The following is a 15556-nucleotide window of genomic DNA, read 5'->3' as shown; positions in this document are numbered from 1 at the left end:
TGTTCTTGCTCATCTCTTCCTCCTACCTTCACAGAAAATTGGGCTGGGTGGGGAGACAGAGTAGAGGCTGACAAGCTGCTGGTGATCATGCCTGGCTCACTGTAAAAATCATAGTCTCAAACAGGTGGGTGGGTGGGTGAGGGAGAGGGCAGCTGGGTAGGGGAGTGGAGCCTCAAGAACCAGCAGGGGGAGAGGTTTTTCCTGCTATGAAACTCATTCCTTTGTAACTTCAGAAATGTACTAGGAGTGTGGCAGAGTCCTGTCTGTCCTGGAGGGTTGGGATGGGATGGGATGGGGGGGGAGGGAGGGTGGGGAAGATAACTTAAAGGTCATCCAATATCCACTCCCCGGCATCGACCTCTTTTTCATACACCCAAACTCCTTTGCTTTCCTTTGAGAGGCAAATACACCTGCTGTGCATCTCAGGCATTAAATCATTTCCTAGTTAACGTTTACTGAAAATCCCAGCTTTCCTGTTCTGAGAAATGCTTACCGTGAAAGTATGCAGTGTAAGTAGTTTCTTAATTAAAGTAGCCTATGTTGGGACTATGTCAGCACCGTACTAATAAAAACCATTAGCCTGGGTATTAGAGGAGTCATCTGATTTCTCTGCAATAAGCAAATAAAAAAAAAAAAGGAAGGAGGGCCTGGAGGTGGGAGAGAAGCTAAGAAGTAGTTATTTTATTTTCCACTTATAGAAGGTCAAATCTCATTATAAGAAAAATACAGCTGACATTTCCATTAAAGTAGGTTGGAGAACACAAAATAAACTGAATATTAGGTGTGGGGAAGAGAGAATATTTGATTTGTTTTGTGTGCCAGGAAAAATGCACCATTAACACAAGTCAGAGTGGCCCCTGATTGGTGCTGCTTTTAGTAGCTAGAAGAACTGGAAGAAACTGAGTTCTATAAAAACTGCTAGGAACCTACTATGTGCAAAGCACTGTATCAGGTGCTTGAGATACAAAAAGACACCAACAGGATCGCCAAGGTTACATTCTGCTGAGGAAGAAGTGTGGCTCTGGAGTCAGATCCTGCCTCTGATGCTTACTATCTGTGTGACCTTGTACAATTTATTCAACTTCCCTGGGGTTCATTTATCTCATCTATAAAATGAGAAGGTCCAAGTTTCTTTTCAGTTTTTAGTCTGTGATCTTAAGTAAATACAGAATTTTAAAAGGGAAAAGACTAAGATGTAGGAGGAGCAGGAGAGGTTTCATCTGAACCGGCTCTTGAAAGAAATCAAGGACTCTTAAGAGGCAGAGGTAAGAGGAGGAAGTACATTTCAAGCAAGGCTTTGCAAAGATTTGGTCACATGAGACTGAGGAAGAGTAGATTAATGTACCTGAACCATTGTGTTGGAAGGAGAAAAATCTGAAGTCTGGAAAGGTAGGCTGGAGGTCAGACTGTGAAGACCTTTAACTGCCAGCATGTAGTTTTTATTTTATCTCAGAGACAATAGGGAGCCACTGAAGATTCTTGAGCCGGGAAGTGAAATAGTCAATTGTGTTTTAGGAATACTAATTTGGCAGCTATGTGGAAGACGGTAGGAGGAACAGACTAAAACCAGGGAAACCAGTTAGGAGACTATTACAGTAATCCAGCTGAGAGGAGATGAGGACCTAAACCAGGGCAGTACTAGGTCATCAGGTTGAAGAGGAGACAGGCAGGAGCTGGTGGAATCAGACACAAAAGTGGAAACCTATTCTAATAGGAAGCCAAGCTGTTATTAGCTTGTGGTAAGTTGGGACAAATCTGTGCTTGGAGGTGGGGGTAGGAAGACCCAATGCTGCTGGTTGGCTGGGGTCACAGGAGGGTTTCATTTATGTAGTGAATCAGTGGCAGCATGTATAAAGAGAAGAAAGGAAAGAGGTGAGCCACCCCATGCTAAAAAGGGCACATGTGCAAGATGTGACAATCATAAAATAATGTGACGGTGTTTGTTCCTTTCAAAATAGTTCCCCTGGAAAAATGACAGGGCTATGCTCCAAACCATGCCTCACTCCTGTTGTAGGATGGCCTTCAGGGTCAGCCATATTATGAAGCCCAGAAAAAAGTCAGTTTCCTTATTCTGGTAGTCATGCTTCACCTTGGACCCAAAATGATATTACTAATTTTAATCACTCATTTTATTCATCTGACTTGTTCCTGAATGACTTATTTTTTCTCTCAAATGTACCATCACTGAGGATATTTACAAGAATGCCTCAAATTCTTAGAATAATTTCACATTGGGGTATGGGAATCACACCTGTGTGAATGTGTGCATGTGCATGTGTGTGCATCATGAGGTGGGGGAATCACATGTGTGAGTGTGTGTGTGTACATGCATGTTCTCGCATGTGACAATTCTTAAAATAATTCCACATTGGGCTGAGGGAAATCACATATGTCTGAGTGTATGTGTGTGTGTGTATGCATGCATGCATGTGTGTTGTGGTTCTTAGAACAATTCCACATTGGGGTGGGGGAATCACACAGGTGTGCGTGCGTGTGTAAAAAATTCACCTTGTCTCCCCAAGTGGATTGTAAGGCCTGTAAGAACAAAGACCATCTTATCCTGCTTCTCTGTCCCTAAAATGTTTGCCACAACCACTGGTTGAAAGATTGATCAGGTATGTGAACGAAGGCTTTAACTACAATATCACTGACAAAGCTACCAGTATTTCTCATTTGTATAAGATTGGCTAGTTAAAACTGTGAATTCTTCCCACCTATCTACAAAACAGTGTGAAATTATGTGAGGTAAGTCCCTCAACTGCTCACATCCCTCACCTAAAGTTCCTCCTTCTGGGCATTTACCCTAAGGAAGTCAAAGACAGAAAGAAAGGCACCATTTATGCCAATATATTCATAGCAGCCCGTCTTATGGTAGCAAAAAGCCAGAAACAAATAGGCAGCTATTGACTAGGCAATGACTGAGCAAATTGTAGCATGGGAATGTAATGGAATACTGTTTTTCTGTAAGAAATACTTCAGTAGGAGGGATTGAGAGAAACATGGAAGAGCTTCCATGAATTGATGCAGTGCTCATCTCAGAATACAAATGAAGGAATGCACTTCCCTGCTTGCTGTAGAGGCGTGGGAGACTACGGGTGCAGAATATGGTCTCTGATGAATGACAGTTTGATTAACTTCATTTATGACAAAGAAGAGTTCAAGATGGAGTAGAGTTATACTAGAAATGACTACTCAAAAATAATAAATTTATTAAAACATTAAAAGGACTTACTGATTGCTTTTGGGCTACACCAGCTTCTTTGGACTGTGCAGTGAGGCTCTTATTTACTAATTGTGACCTTTGCCAACATGCTTTGAAGAGGAGTGTCAATGTATATTAGAAGGGGAGGGTTGGGTGACGGTGGTAGAAGGTGATAGTTGGAAATGCATGCAAGTCAAAGGCCTTATTTTGCTTCCTTGGAAAAGTTTCCTACAGCCAAAGAAAAATCCTTGAAAATGTATGTGCTCAGTCCAGGCAGCATAAACAAGCCATCAGAGCTCAGTCTGAAACCCCTACTTTAACCAAAATGACTCAAGCATTCTCTTCACTTAGATTGTGCAAGCTGGCCCAGCCCTCCCTTTGTTCTGAGTCATTTCACTTGGCTAAACAAGACACTCATCATTCAGCAGCTGGAGCTGTTTTGAATCCATCACGGCTTTGAGATAATGGAGTATTATTTACCATTGAGCTGAACCCATGCCTTAAGAGAAGGCATGTGTTTGTGCTGATGGGGAGCCAGGCACATGCCTAAGGAGAATATTTGGGGGCAGGGAAGAGGAGAAGAGACACAGAGAGCAAGCAGCATTACGCTTTGCATTGCTGGGTTGTTTAGCAGGTGCTGACCACATTATTGTCTTTTCCCTTTCAAATTCTATCCCATCTTATTAGCAGGAAGCCTATTTCTTGGTGATAAAAGTTTGGAGTTGTCTCTGTACATCCTTTCAGAATGTGCCCTTCCCAGACTAAACCAAAGTTCATTAGTCCAGAGACTTTCAAATCTCATTCTTATGGATGACTCAGAAAAATCACAGAATTTTATCAAGTTGGAAAGGACTTTAGAGGTCACTTAACCTAACTACTGAACCCAGGTGAGAATCCTCTCTATCCCTGATAGGTCATCTCTGTACCAGAGATGTCAAGCTCAAATACAGACAGATCCCTGGGCTGCTTATTAACTTAGAAAATCACAAATTAACATCACCTATGTTTTATTGTATTTTCATTTATTTTTTTTAAACCATTTTTCAATTATATTTTATCTGGTTTGGCCAGATTTGGGAGTTTTGTGAGCTGTATGTGTGAGTTTGACATCTCTGGGCTTTTAATTCTTCCAGTGGCAAGATGCTTATTTTACTGTTGGACTGTTAGAAAATTCTTTATATTGACTTTTTGTAACTTAAGCCCTTTGGTTGTATAAGAACGTCCACTTTCTCTTCCACAAAATCCCTTCGAATACCTGAATGTACTCTCTACCCATAGTCTTCTATTCTTCAAAATAAGCATCCTTAGTTCCTCTATCTGCTTATCATCACATGGTTTTCAGACCCCTCATGTTCCTGGCTGCTTTCCTCTTGATACATCTATTTGTCTATCAATCAATTAACAAATATTTATTGAGTGCCTCCTGTGTGGCGGGTACTGTGCCAGATCCTAAGGCTACATAGGGAAAAAAAAAAAATCACCATAGTTGGTTCCTGTCCTCAAGGAGCTTACTTTTTGTTGGGGAAATTAGATATACACATGAAAATATATATAAACACATGTAAAAGAAATGTTCTTTGATCTACAGCACATCAAAATGTGTATGAATGAGCAATGTGATGGTAAGATTTTCTAGCACACTTTGTCAGAGATCAGGGTACTCTTTGCATCTTAATTGAATTTTCACTTTTTCCTGCTGTCATGGGGGAGGAGTTGAGAGTGTGATCATTCCATTCCAGCAAAAAAAAAAAAAAAAGGCCAAACAGCCCCAAAACATTAATTTTATGTTCCCAGTTGCTCATAAGTCATCTTCTCCATTAGCTTTGCTGTCATAATGGAGGAGAAAAGAAAACAAGCAGGGCCCCAGGACTTTGTGCTGGTCAGACTACCCATGATGACCTGGTTTAGTGGACAGCATAGAACAGAAGACTGACCCAGAGACTACATCTGCAGAGGTCACCTAAGCATCAACATGCTTGTTGATCAAGAACGCTATATATGTGAGCAAAGGGCAGTTTGTGAGCTTGGCTGTGTATGGTTATTCCTAAGAGATGATCGACAGCCTTCTCTGGATACTCTTCTCTTTTGGTTTCCCTTACACCTTCATTGGATCCTCATCCATATCCAGCCCCTAGCTGTGTGTGTACTCAGGCAAGGCTCTGTCCTCTTCTCTCTCCATGCATTGTCGCTTGGCAACATCATCAACCTCCATCTCTAGTCAGATAACTCCCAGCTTTCTTGTCTGAGGCTCCGATCCCATGTCACAAATTGCCTATCACAAATTTCTAATTGAATGCCTGTAGGCACCTATAACTCGACATGTCCAAAAACCACTCCTTTTCCAAACTTGCCTATTTCTGTTAAAGGCACTACCATCATTCCTGACCTGCGATTCATCTTTTCTCTATCCATCCACTTTTTCTCATCACCCATATGTAACCATTTGCCAAGTCCTATCATTTCTACCACGACATTTTCCCCATCTTCTCCACGATACAGTCACCAACCTATACTATTGCAATAGCTCTTTTATTAGTCTCACTTTCTTAAGGCACTCTCTATTGCACTCTTCCCCACAGCTTCCAAACTGATATTCCTGAAGCAAAGGTTTGCCTACACCTCTATCCTACTGAAGAAATCTTAGTGTCACGCTATCACCTTAAGGATCAAGGATGCAAGCTCCTTTGTCATTTAAAGCCCTACATGACCAGGATCCAGCCTACTTTGTGCATTCTACATTCCACCTCGACTGGTTTTGCTGTTCGTCATGCATGATGGTCCATCTCCCAACTCCAAGCTTTGGCATTGGCTGTCTCCCCTGCCTCGAGTGCAATCTCTTCTCTTACCTCCATTTATTCGAATACCTAGGTCTTTTAAAGGCTCAATTCAAGTGCCACATCCTCCATAATTCCTGCCCCCCCCCTCAGGTTTTAGCATCCTCCCTGCAATGGCTTTGGATTTATACTTTGCATATATTTTGCATTTCATTATTTGTACATGACAAATAGAATGTAAGCCTCTCAAAGGCAAGAATGGCTTTATATTTGTCTCCATAGCTCCAGCCTCTAATACAGTGCCTGGTACAAAGTAGACCCTTAGATGTTTGTTGAATGGATGTGTTTGATGGTGATGTTTGGGCGCATGGGTTTGGTGATATTAGGATGAAGAACTTTAGCTTGGGGCACCCTGGGTGCTGAGGGCTTTAGTGGCCTCTGGAGGAGCATTATTGGTTTGTATCTTCCTTAGGTCATTCTTGTTCTGAGCAAAGCACACGCTCCTCAGAAATTTGGGATCACTCACATTTAAACGCACCCCTCTGGGACCTTGGTTTCTTATTGCCTTTTATGAGATTGTAGGTTATATTGATGCCTATTCTGCTGGGGACGCCCTAGACTAGAAGGCCAGGTAGTGTGCCTTTTATCCCATTTTGTGCTACCTCCCACCTGGCAACAGAGTTAAGCAACATTTACCTCCTTTTGGGTAACCACTAATAGGTCTCTCCAGCAACAAAGTATGCAGGATGGCACCAATCGGCAAGCTTGGCCAACAAGATTTCCCACAGATGGTGGGTGTCCTGCACTAATGAAGCTCTAACTCTACATCTCCCCTCAATGCCTTTCTGGAAACTGCTCATTTGCCTACCCTCAGGTGGTGGGTGACCCCATAGCCATTTAGGCTCCTGCAGACAAACAACCCGAAGTTACCTTTTCTACCACTAGATGGGGACACTGCATAGTATAAGTAAGGCCGAAACTGACAACTTTCTAGCGTTGTTGGTAAGCATGCCAATAAAGGCAAAAAGCAAAGTGATCAAAAAAAGGTGCTGCTTACAGCCGGTTGTGTGAGTACTAGAGATCCTATGAACAACAGAAAAGAAACTTTATCAACTCTCACTTAGGAGAGATTAATTTGCCTCCTCGAATGTGACTCTTTAGTATATGCTACGGATAAAAGCTTTCTTATTATACCATGGGTATGGGTTGGTTCAATACCGAGCTTCATTCTTTGGGATGGTTTTTTGTTGTTGTTCAGTCGTTTCAGCCATCTCTGACTCTCTATGACCCCATTTGGGGTTTTCTTGGCAAAGATACTGGAGTGGTTTGACATTTCTTCTCCAGCTCATTTTGTGGATGAGGAAACTGAGGCAAACAGGGTGAAGTGACTTGCCCAGGGTCCCACAGCTAGTAAGTGTCTGAGGCCAGATTTGAACTCAGGAAGATGAGTCTTCCTGACTACAGGCCCAGCACTTTATCCACTGTGCTGTGCTTTGGGCTGGTGCTCTTTATTGTCCAGTCTCTTTGTCTGGGTCCCCAACTCCCATTGGTCCACTCTACCACCAGGATTTTCTTCATATTCATCATTTTTTAAATTAATTTATTTTATCAACAATCACTTCCATAAGCTTTTGAGTTTTAAATTTTTCTCCCCCTCCTTCCCCGCCTCCCTTCCCAAAACGGCACACAATCTGATATAGGCTATATATATACATTCCTATTAAACATATGCCATGATTTTCTTGTTTTAACCATTACACACTTGCAGTGTTCCTGGTCCTCTGCCTAGTTTATGGATTCTGCCACTTATCTGACTCCTTAATATTATTTGTCTCTACTGTTAATATATATTCCTAATTCATCCAATTGGCTCAGATTTACAGTAAGAGTCTTGTTCTAAATTTTTTGCTGTTTACTATGTCAGGTTTCCCTGGGATCTAGTTAATGGCCTTCCCAACCTTTAATAGGACTGAGTCTTATGAGGACAGAAGAATTACATTTTCATCTCCTGTCATTGACAGACCTCAAAGGCCAAAAAAAGAAAAAAAAAAAAGATGCTCTTGTAACGTTAAGCTTTTTGGAATGGACCCAATGAATACACACACTCCCACTTTGTGTTAGAGTAGGCATAACCTTGGTTTTGCCAGTGGAACCAAAACTCAGGCAGGTCTAATCAAAAGAAAAAGGCTTTGAGTCCAGGCCCAGAGATAACCTGCATGTTTGCTTTCTCAAACCCAGCCCTGCTAAGTTTAGAGAGGGCCAGTACCAGAAGGCTAGCTACCAGATAACAACAATTTGGCGTCACAGTAATACATATATGTATATATGCACAAAGACCCTCCACTAAGGCATAGTAGGGTTGTAATCAATATCACTGCACTGATGAAACTGCAGACCTTTTGAAATATTAGATCCAGATAATAAGTGGGTGTCAGTTTATACCAATTATACAGTTGCCTTTCCTCTTTCCTAAAGAAAAACAGAAAGATAAGCCATAAGGATGAGAGGACAGAGGAGTATTATTCTTGGTTCTGTCAAATATTAAATGCTAAGCGGCTGTTGTTCTTGAGAGTTGTTTATTAGGTTAATAATAATAATATAGTACATTAAAGCTGGCAAAGTGCTTTACAAATATTATCTGTGCATATGCAGGAATTTTGGTTTCTGAAGTGATCCCTAAGTACCCATCTTAAACCATCATGATCCTCATTTGGCTCCTTAACAGGATCTAGGAATTCCCTTCTGGGTCCAGGACAATGTTCTAAAAACCTCCCACGATAGAAATTAAATTCGATTTTTCTTAGCACAAGAGAAACCATTAACTTTAGGTACTCTTATAGCTTCTGAAACATCCTGTACAAGCACTATGGCTTCAACTGAGAGAAATTCACCCCATTGTCCTTTTATAAGATTTTAGAAAAAGCTCAGCCATCAACCAAAATGCCCTCTCTGTCAGAGACATTGTTACATTAGATTTTGGTTCACACAGGAGAAGACTCTGATTCTCAACATGTTGGACCTACTGTGCTTCATACGATGTTCTGCACACAGTAGGCAGTCAACCCTTGCATTGTGATTGGCTGATGAGTATATGGAGACGCCAGTTCTCCTGTTAATGGCATAGTCAATGGCTGAGATAATGAGCTAACATCTGCATGATCCTTGGCTGTAGAGGAGATAAAGAGAATGCTGTATAGCTCGGGGGGCACCAGACAGCTGAAGACTATCTGTGTGCCAGCTGGGTTAAGATACAAACTTCCTAAATTGCCTGCTTTTGGCTAACAGATGCTGCCATCTGTCCGATGTATGAGCCTGTAACTTGCTAAATGGGCAGGAGAGACTTTTGGGGGCTGCCAACTTTGAAGCAAGGAGTGAGCAGGAAAGAGAACAGAGGGATTTGGTTTGTTTTAATTTACTGTTTAGGTTTCATGCCCTGGCTACCTTGGAATGGCATGGCATGTACAGGAGGTGCCATGTGCAGCCCAAAGGCTCATGCTGTTTGCCTCATCCAGTGGTGGCAGCTCCTGCTGCTCTCATCGGGAGGAGCCGTTCAGCACAACTGGTGCCGTCGTGGTTTACACACACTGCACTCTAGGTTATGGTAGTGTACGTTTAGCCGTGTCAGCAGCATCACTTTCCCAACAGCATTACAAGGAAAAATCCCCTGGCTTTATTAAGCAGAGCCCAATAAGAAAAGAGTCATCTTCTGGCCCAAGCCAAGGCAGGAGACGTCTGATCACGCCGTAGGACTCTGGGGAAATTGTCTTGAGAGCCTCTTCCAGGGTGAGTTAATGTGACTACCTGCTAGCTATTTACCGTTTAAAGCCAGTTTTCCCATCTATAACACAACTACAGTAAAACTGGCCAATTCATAATGTAGGAGCTGGCTAATCATCCTACAGCAGTGGTTTGGGGGTTCAAGAACTGTTTTTTTCAAATATCTCAATAACTATGTTTCAAAATAATTAGTTTCCTTTACAATCCTATATATTTTGTGCATTTAAAAACATTATTCTTAAAATAGGCTTCACCAGACTACTAAAGCGGTCCACAATGCAAAAAAAGCTGAAGGCCCCCCTGTGGTAAGGGCTTTTGATAGAGGGGAGAAAAGTGCTACGGAAAGAAGAAGCATAATGTCTAGAGTTGGTCGCCCAAGCGTAAATTTAAATTCAGATTATGTGAAAGCTGCTGCCCGTCCAGGGGAAGAATACAGAGTGGAAGCAGATGAAGATGCAATTTGGCAGCTCTTATCACTAGAGTCCAAAGACTCGCTGAATCTTAACTCAGTAGCTAGTGATGTGCTCTCTTTAGTTAGCTATGTTGGTCCTTCTCTTACTGAAGGTCTATTTGAAGTCTTTCCATGGTAGAACGCATGAGAGTGTATAATCCATGAGTGAAGCCTTCAAGAAAACAGGGTGATTGCTATGCCGTAATGAGGCATCAGAGCAGGTCTTGGTGGAGAATCAAAGTTTTTAGAACATCAATAAATTTTCATTTGATTTTCGGTATTCTAAACATGAGATCTTTGTGCAATAATCAATGACTATACATGGCACTGGAGGAGCTGAATCATGTCAGTTTAAACATTCTCGTTATAGATTAAACCAGAAGAATGAAATCATAGCAAAATGGTCTTCCTTAGAAATACAACAAAGAAAAAAAAAATTAAAAAAAAAATATAACAGAGTTGGCTGAGAGAGTTTTGGTGTATTCTTGTAGGCAACAAGAAACACTATTGTATGGGATATTGTGTATCATTATGTATTGCAGTATTGATGATAGACATTTAATAAAAGATGACCGTGGAAAGAACCACAGCTTGTTCAACAACATCCATTGATGAAAAGGAAGTGAGAAACTCTTTGAAGAACTTGATATAACCTTTTAATCAATATATACTCTATGATACTTAGTGAGTTCAAAGGCATAGAAAGGTCAGATGGGATGGTATAGTTCAGGAAAAAAAAGAATGAGAAAGACTTGTAGAGTACAGAGAAGGGTCATACCTATGTAATATGAATACTTTGTTTGAAAAAAAGAATTGATAGTCCCTAGATATGCATAATATCAAATGACTCCACAAAGAACAGAAAAGATGAAATTTCAACAGAAAGGAAAAGACTTGTTATTAATGTGGGAATTATCTCTGAGTCAGCTCTCTGTGTACAGTTAGACCATCAACTTGTCAGAGCTGAGATCAGAATTAGTTTTTAAAAAGAGAGTGATAATGAGTAAAAGATATGGTGAACAACTGATAAAACTCAACCTTAAACTCCTTAAGGAAGTAATTGAAAATAAAAAAGTAGAAATTGACAACAGAAACAATACAGCCAATGGCTGGAATAATTTTATCCACAAGTTTTACCAATGTAAATTAATTGTCACAATAAGGAGACCAGAGGAGCTCAAAAAGTGCTTTAGTTAGCAAATGTCTGATATACTTGCCAAATGGAAGAGAGATGGAAGCCAATGCAACACTGGGTTAGAATATAAATTAGTTTATAAGATCTTATACACAAAAAAAATATGGATACTTATGAGAAGTACTATTTCAAAACAGTAAGAAGCAGTGGAGGGTAGAAATTCAAAGAAATCTTGGCAAGGTATCCAACTAAGTAAAGTCACCCAAAAACTTTCCAGAAAGAAAATGGAGAGACCTCAAACAGAAGAAAAATGGAGATTTGTAAAAAAAAAACCATTTCAACAAAATGTTTTTTTCACCCAAAGATATTGAAACCAGTACACTTGAACATCACAGGCCCAGTTCTGTTGGGAAGTAGAATTGATATGAAGGAGAATCAAGCCAGAAAAATCAGCCAGATTGGACAAAGTATAGAGGAGACCCTTACTAGAGGCAAGACAATTATGGTGGTGCTGAAGGACCAACATACAAGATATCTGGTGGGGAAGATACCAACATCTTGGACCTTAGTAATAGAAAAAATGCAGCTGAGAGAACATCTATCTAGCTTGCAGTAGTAGAGAGACATTCACCAATTTGAAGGCCCACTCTCCTTTCTATACAGAATCTTTGAAAATCACTTCTATATAAGTAGAAGGCATCCTTAATGAAGGCATTAGTAGGAAATAAGCAAGACTTTTGTAAGCAATATTAAACAAAGGACCACATTAACAATGAACTGAAAGACATTAGGAATATAAGATCCCACTGTGCTTCTTTTTGATTGTGAAAAGTTTTCGATTTGGTAAAACACTACCTCATAGACTCTTTTACAATAAGGCGTGTCATCTGTGAATTAAAATCATTCAAGATTCCTTGAAAGAAGATATAATAATAGAAATAATCCTGTTCAACAATCCTTTTATAACAAATATGAGGGGAGGCATAAAACAATAAGATACATGCTCTCCAAAGGTATTTGCCACTGGGCTGGAGGTCAAAGGCAGAGTTCAGGTCACAAGGGAGTTCCTGATGAGATTCTCCAGATGTTCCTATTTGTGGATGACATATTGATTGCATCAAACCCTAGCCTCCTGGAAGAGATCTGTAACCATTCAAAGGAGTTGTCCACCCACATGTGAAGTCTGTCCAACAGTATGCATATCTGGGCACATCATACAGATGACAATGAGTTGGGCCCATAGATGTAGAGGAGGAGAGTGGGCTGGATTTTTTGGGGTGAAACTGCAAAGCTGCTTTACTGGACACATTAAGGGCAGGTCTGAGGCTATCACCCTATTAGTTCAGGTTTGATGTTGGGGTGACATAAGATACAATGACATAAGATTAGCCCTAACATAGCAAGGATGTGCAACAAAGATGCTGTAGCACTTAGCTGCTATGATGGAACTCTTCTCATCTCCATATGGAAAGGTGACTTCAACAGGGCAAGTTCTCACTTATGTGGTCTTCCAGTATACAGCAAGTCTGAAGGGCCCTGACCCCATGTGGGTGGGACCTTCTTTTTTGTCCTTAGGGGGCCAGTAAAGCCACATCAGCACAGCCAGAAGAGGCCACCCTGAAGCCATGTTAAAAGAGGCACAGTTTGAGGTTTACCCCAGATCCCAGGCCAGTCAAGTCCGTGCTTTGTTACTTTTTAGGACCTAACTTACATCACAGGAAGCAAAGCAGGACCCTGAGCCGTGGTAGACTCAAGTTTCCCAAGAAAGTAAAGGTCTGTCTTTTCAATATTAACATTCTATTGGTGTTTCATGGCAGCAAGACATGGAATATTAACTTATTCTGAAGAACTAATGGTGAGTATCACATGGCCATGGAGAGGTACATGGTAGGTAGGAGAAAGCTGCAACATATAACCAATAAGGAACTCTGAAGAAGCACAAAAATAAAGATGTCATCAAGGAATTGTAAGAAAAGAGGATGGATTTGGAACTCAAAATCATGCAGAAGCGAATAATGAAAACTAAAAATAAATTAATTAATTAACAAAAAAATAATTTAAAAAAAAAAAGAAAGAAGATGGGCTGATCCAGGGGTGGGGAACCTTCAGCTTTGAGGCCACATGTGGCCCTCTAAGTCCTTAAGTGCGGCCCTTTGACTGAATCCAAACTTCACAGAACAAATCCTTTCAATGAAAGGATTTGTTCTGTAAAACTTGGACTCAGTCGAAAGGCCACACCCAAGAACCCAGAAGTCCACATATGGCCTTGAGGCCACAGATTCCCCAGCCCTGGGCTGGTCACTAGCGAATGTGAGGTACACAAGGTGGATAACCAGAGTGATCAATCAATACTCTTGCAAATGCCAGGAGAAATAAAGGAAGGCCTTTGGTATTTTGGGTGGACCTTTGTGTTTAACTTTTGGGAGGATGTGAACAAGGATAGCATTGCACAGCAGGCATGGATAAGTAGCAATCTGCACCATGAAAGGGATCTCCTGATTCAATGAAATTGCAGATCTATTGGAGGCTTCCCCAATTGATCTGAAACTTCATATTAGAAACTAGGCATGGCCTGCTTTTTTTTTTTTTGACAGTTGGGGTTAAGTGACTTGCCCAGGGTCACCCAGCTAGTAAGTGTCAAGTGTTTCGTCTGAGGCCAGATTTGATCTCAGGTCCTCCTGACTCCAGGGCCGGTGCTCTATCCACTGCGCCACCTAGCTGCCCCCACATGGCCTACTTTTACAGCATAGCCATGTACCTCAACCCAAAACAGGAACCCAGAGAGAAAATTCAGTTGTCTTTGTGTCACAAGATATAGAATGAATTCAGAGAACTGTGAAAAAAATCTGTAGGAACTGATGTAAAACCAGGAGAACGACATACTACAACACTGGGAAGAAAAACATCATTAACAAGCATCTCAATGTAGATTAATTGTAATTACCAAACTTGTTCTCAGAGGATAGATGATGGAACATGTTTCCCTCCTCTCCTTATGGGGTTTGGGGAACCACAGGTGCAGAAGGTTGCAGGTGTAGTCATCTGCACATGGAGGGATTGCTTTATTGGTTGATTTTCCCTTAACAGTGGTGAGTTTTTTGGGGGGGGTGGGGTACAAGGAGAGTTCTAGGATAGGTGTAGGAATATCAGGAAATGACTGATGTTAAAAAAAAAAAGGCATCCAATAAGTTTTTTAAAAATCTAATCACATCTCTACCCCCTGCCAAGGGGTGCCCAGGTGAGAATTCTGAACTTAGACTGTGGGCCAGTCGCTCGCCCTAAGGCATGTGCTTTTCATCAGGAGACTAGTTCAACCACTGAGAAGATTAAAGATGACTGGTTGCCCCTTTCCTTTTTTTACCTCCAGGTTCTTCTGACATTGTGACCCCTTCCCAACCCTGTCCAGTCTGGCATTGACTCTCCTCTCCCCTGCATTTTATGGGTTATATATAATGACTATGTTAGGAAATGTGCATGCTATCAGAATTTGTGTTTTGTTATAAAGAATTGTATGCAAAAATTCTTTTTAATGTAATTGGGGAAAAATAAAACACTAAATAAATTTGAAAAAAAAAATCTAATCACTTTGAAACTAATATAGTTTTTAAAAAAAAAATTTTTTTTGATCACTTGACTAAGAGTCATGTGACTGGTGTTCTTATCCAGGCCTTCTCACCCATGTACTATATAAGTTAAGCATTTCTCTTTCTCCAGGAAAATAGAGTGAATAATCCTTGACCCTTCCTACTCACTGGGAATTTTGTGAAGAGGAGACATATAAGGGTATCTTCTCAGGAACGCCTTAAATGCACCAAAGCTGTGTGCATCTCTGCCTTGTCCCTTACGTGGCTAAAACTCCTGCGTATGATACACATACACAACCAGCAAGGCCATAATCTGTGCTCTTTGGAAGACTAAAAGGAACACACCAGCTCAGTGCCTTGGTTCAGGAACAAAGCGAGAACCTCCAAGTCATTCTCATTTGTTTATGACCTTGGAATGGAATACAGATCTTTAAAGGCAATTCTGATCCTCAGTTCAAATTGCATCTAGTCCTTTAGGCCTTTCCTGGTCTCCCCAGATGCTAATGCCTTCTCTTTTCGGCTTACTGGCTATATGTCCTTGGGCAAGTTATTTAATCTCTCCGTGATCTAAACAACTCGGTAACACTGTCAATATGAGGGAAGGCGCCATCTTGAGTTAGTAGAAACTTCCTC

General features: G+C 41.0%; 2 protein-coding genes across 2 annotated transcripts in view; one reads left to right on the top strand and one right to left on the bottom strand.

The window, feature by feature from the left end:
* Window positions 1-6230, top strand: part of CCNB2 (cyclin B2) — a 46610-nt gene extending 40380 nt beyond the window's left edge. The window contains exon 9 of the mRNA XM_027851472.1: window positions 5782-6230. Within this exon, the coding sequence (XP_027707273.1) occupies window positions 5782-5793 (12 nt within the window). The 3' untranslated portion in view covers window positions 5794-6230. The remainder of the gene's footprint in view (window positions 1-5781) is intronic.
* MYO1E (myosin IE) overlaps window positions 1-15556 on the bottom strand; it is a 233999-nt gene that overhangs the window by 4921 nt on the left and 213522 nt on the right. The window lies entirely within an intron of this gene.

The sequence above is a fragment of the Vombatus ursinus genome, unplaced genomic scaffold (assembly GCF_900497805.2).
Source record: "Vombatus ursinus unplaced genomic scaffold, bare-nosed wombat genome assembly UNPS02009205.1, whole genome shotgun sequence".
In the NCBI taxonomy this organism is placed as follows: domain Eukaryota; kingdom Metazoa; phylum Chordata; class Mammalia; order Diprotodontia; family Vombatidae; genus Vombatus; species Vombatus ursinus.
This window is presented reverse-complemented; position numbering and strand designations above follow the sequence as displayed.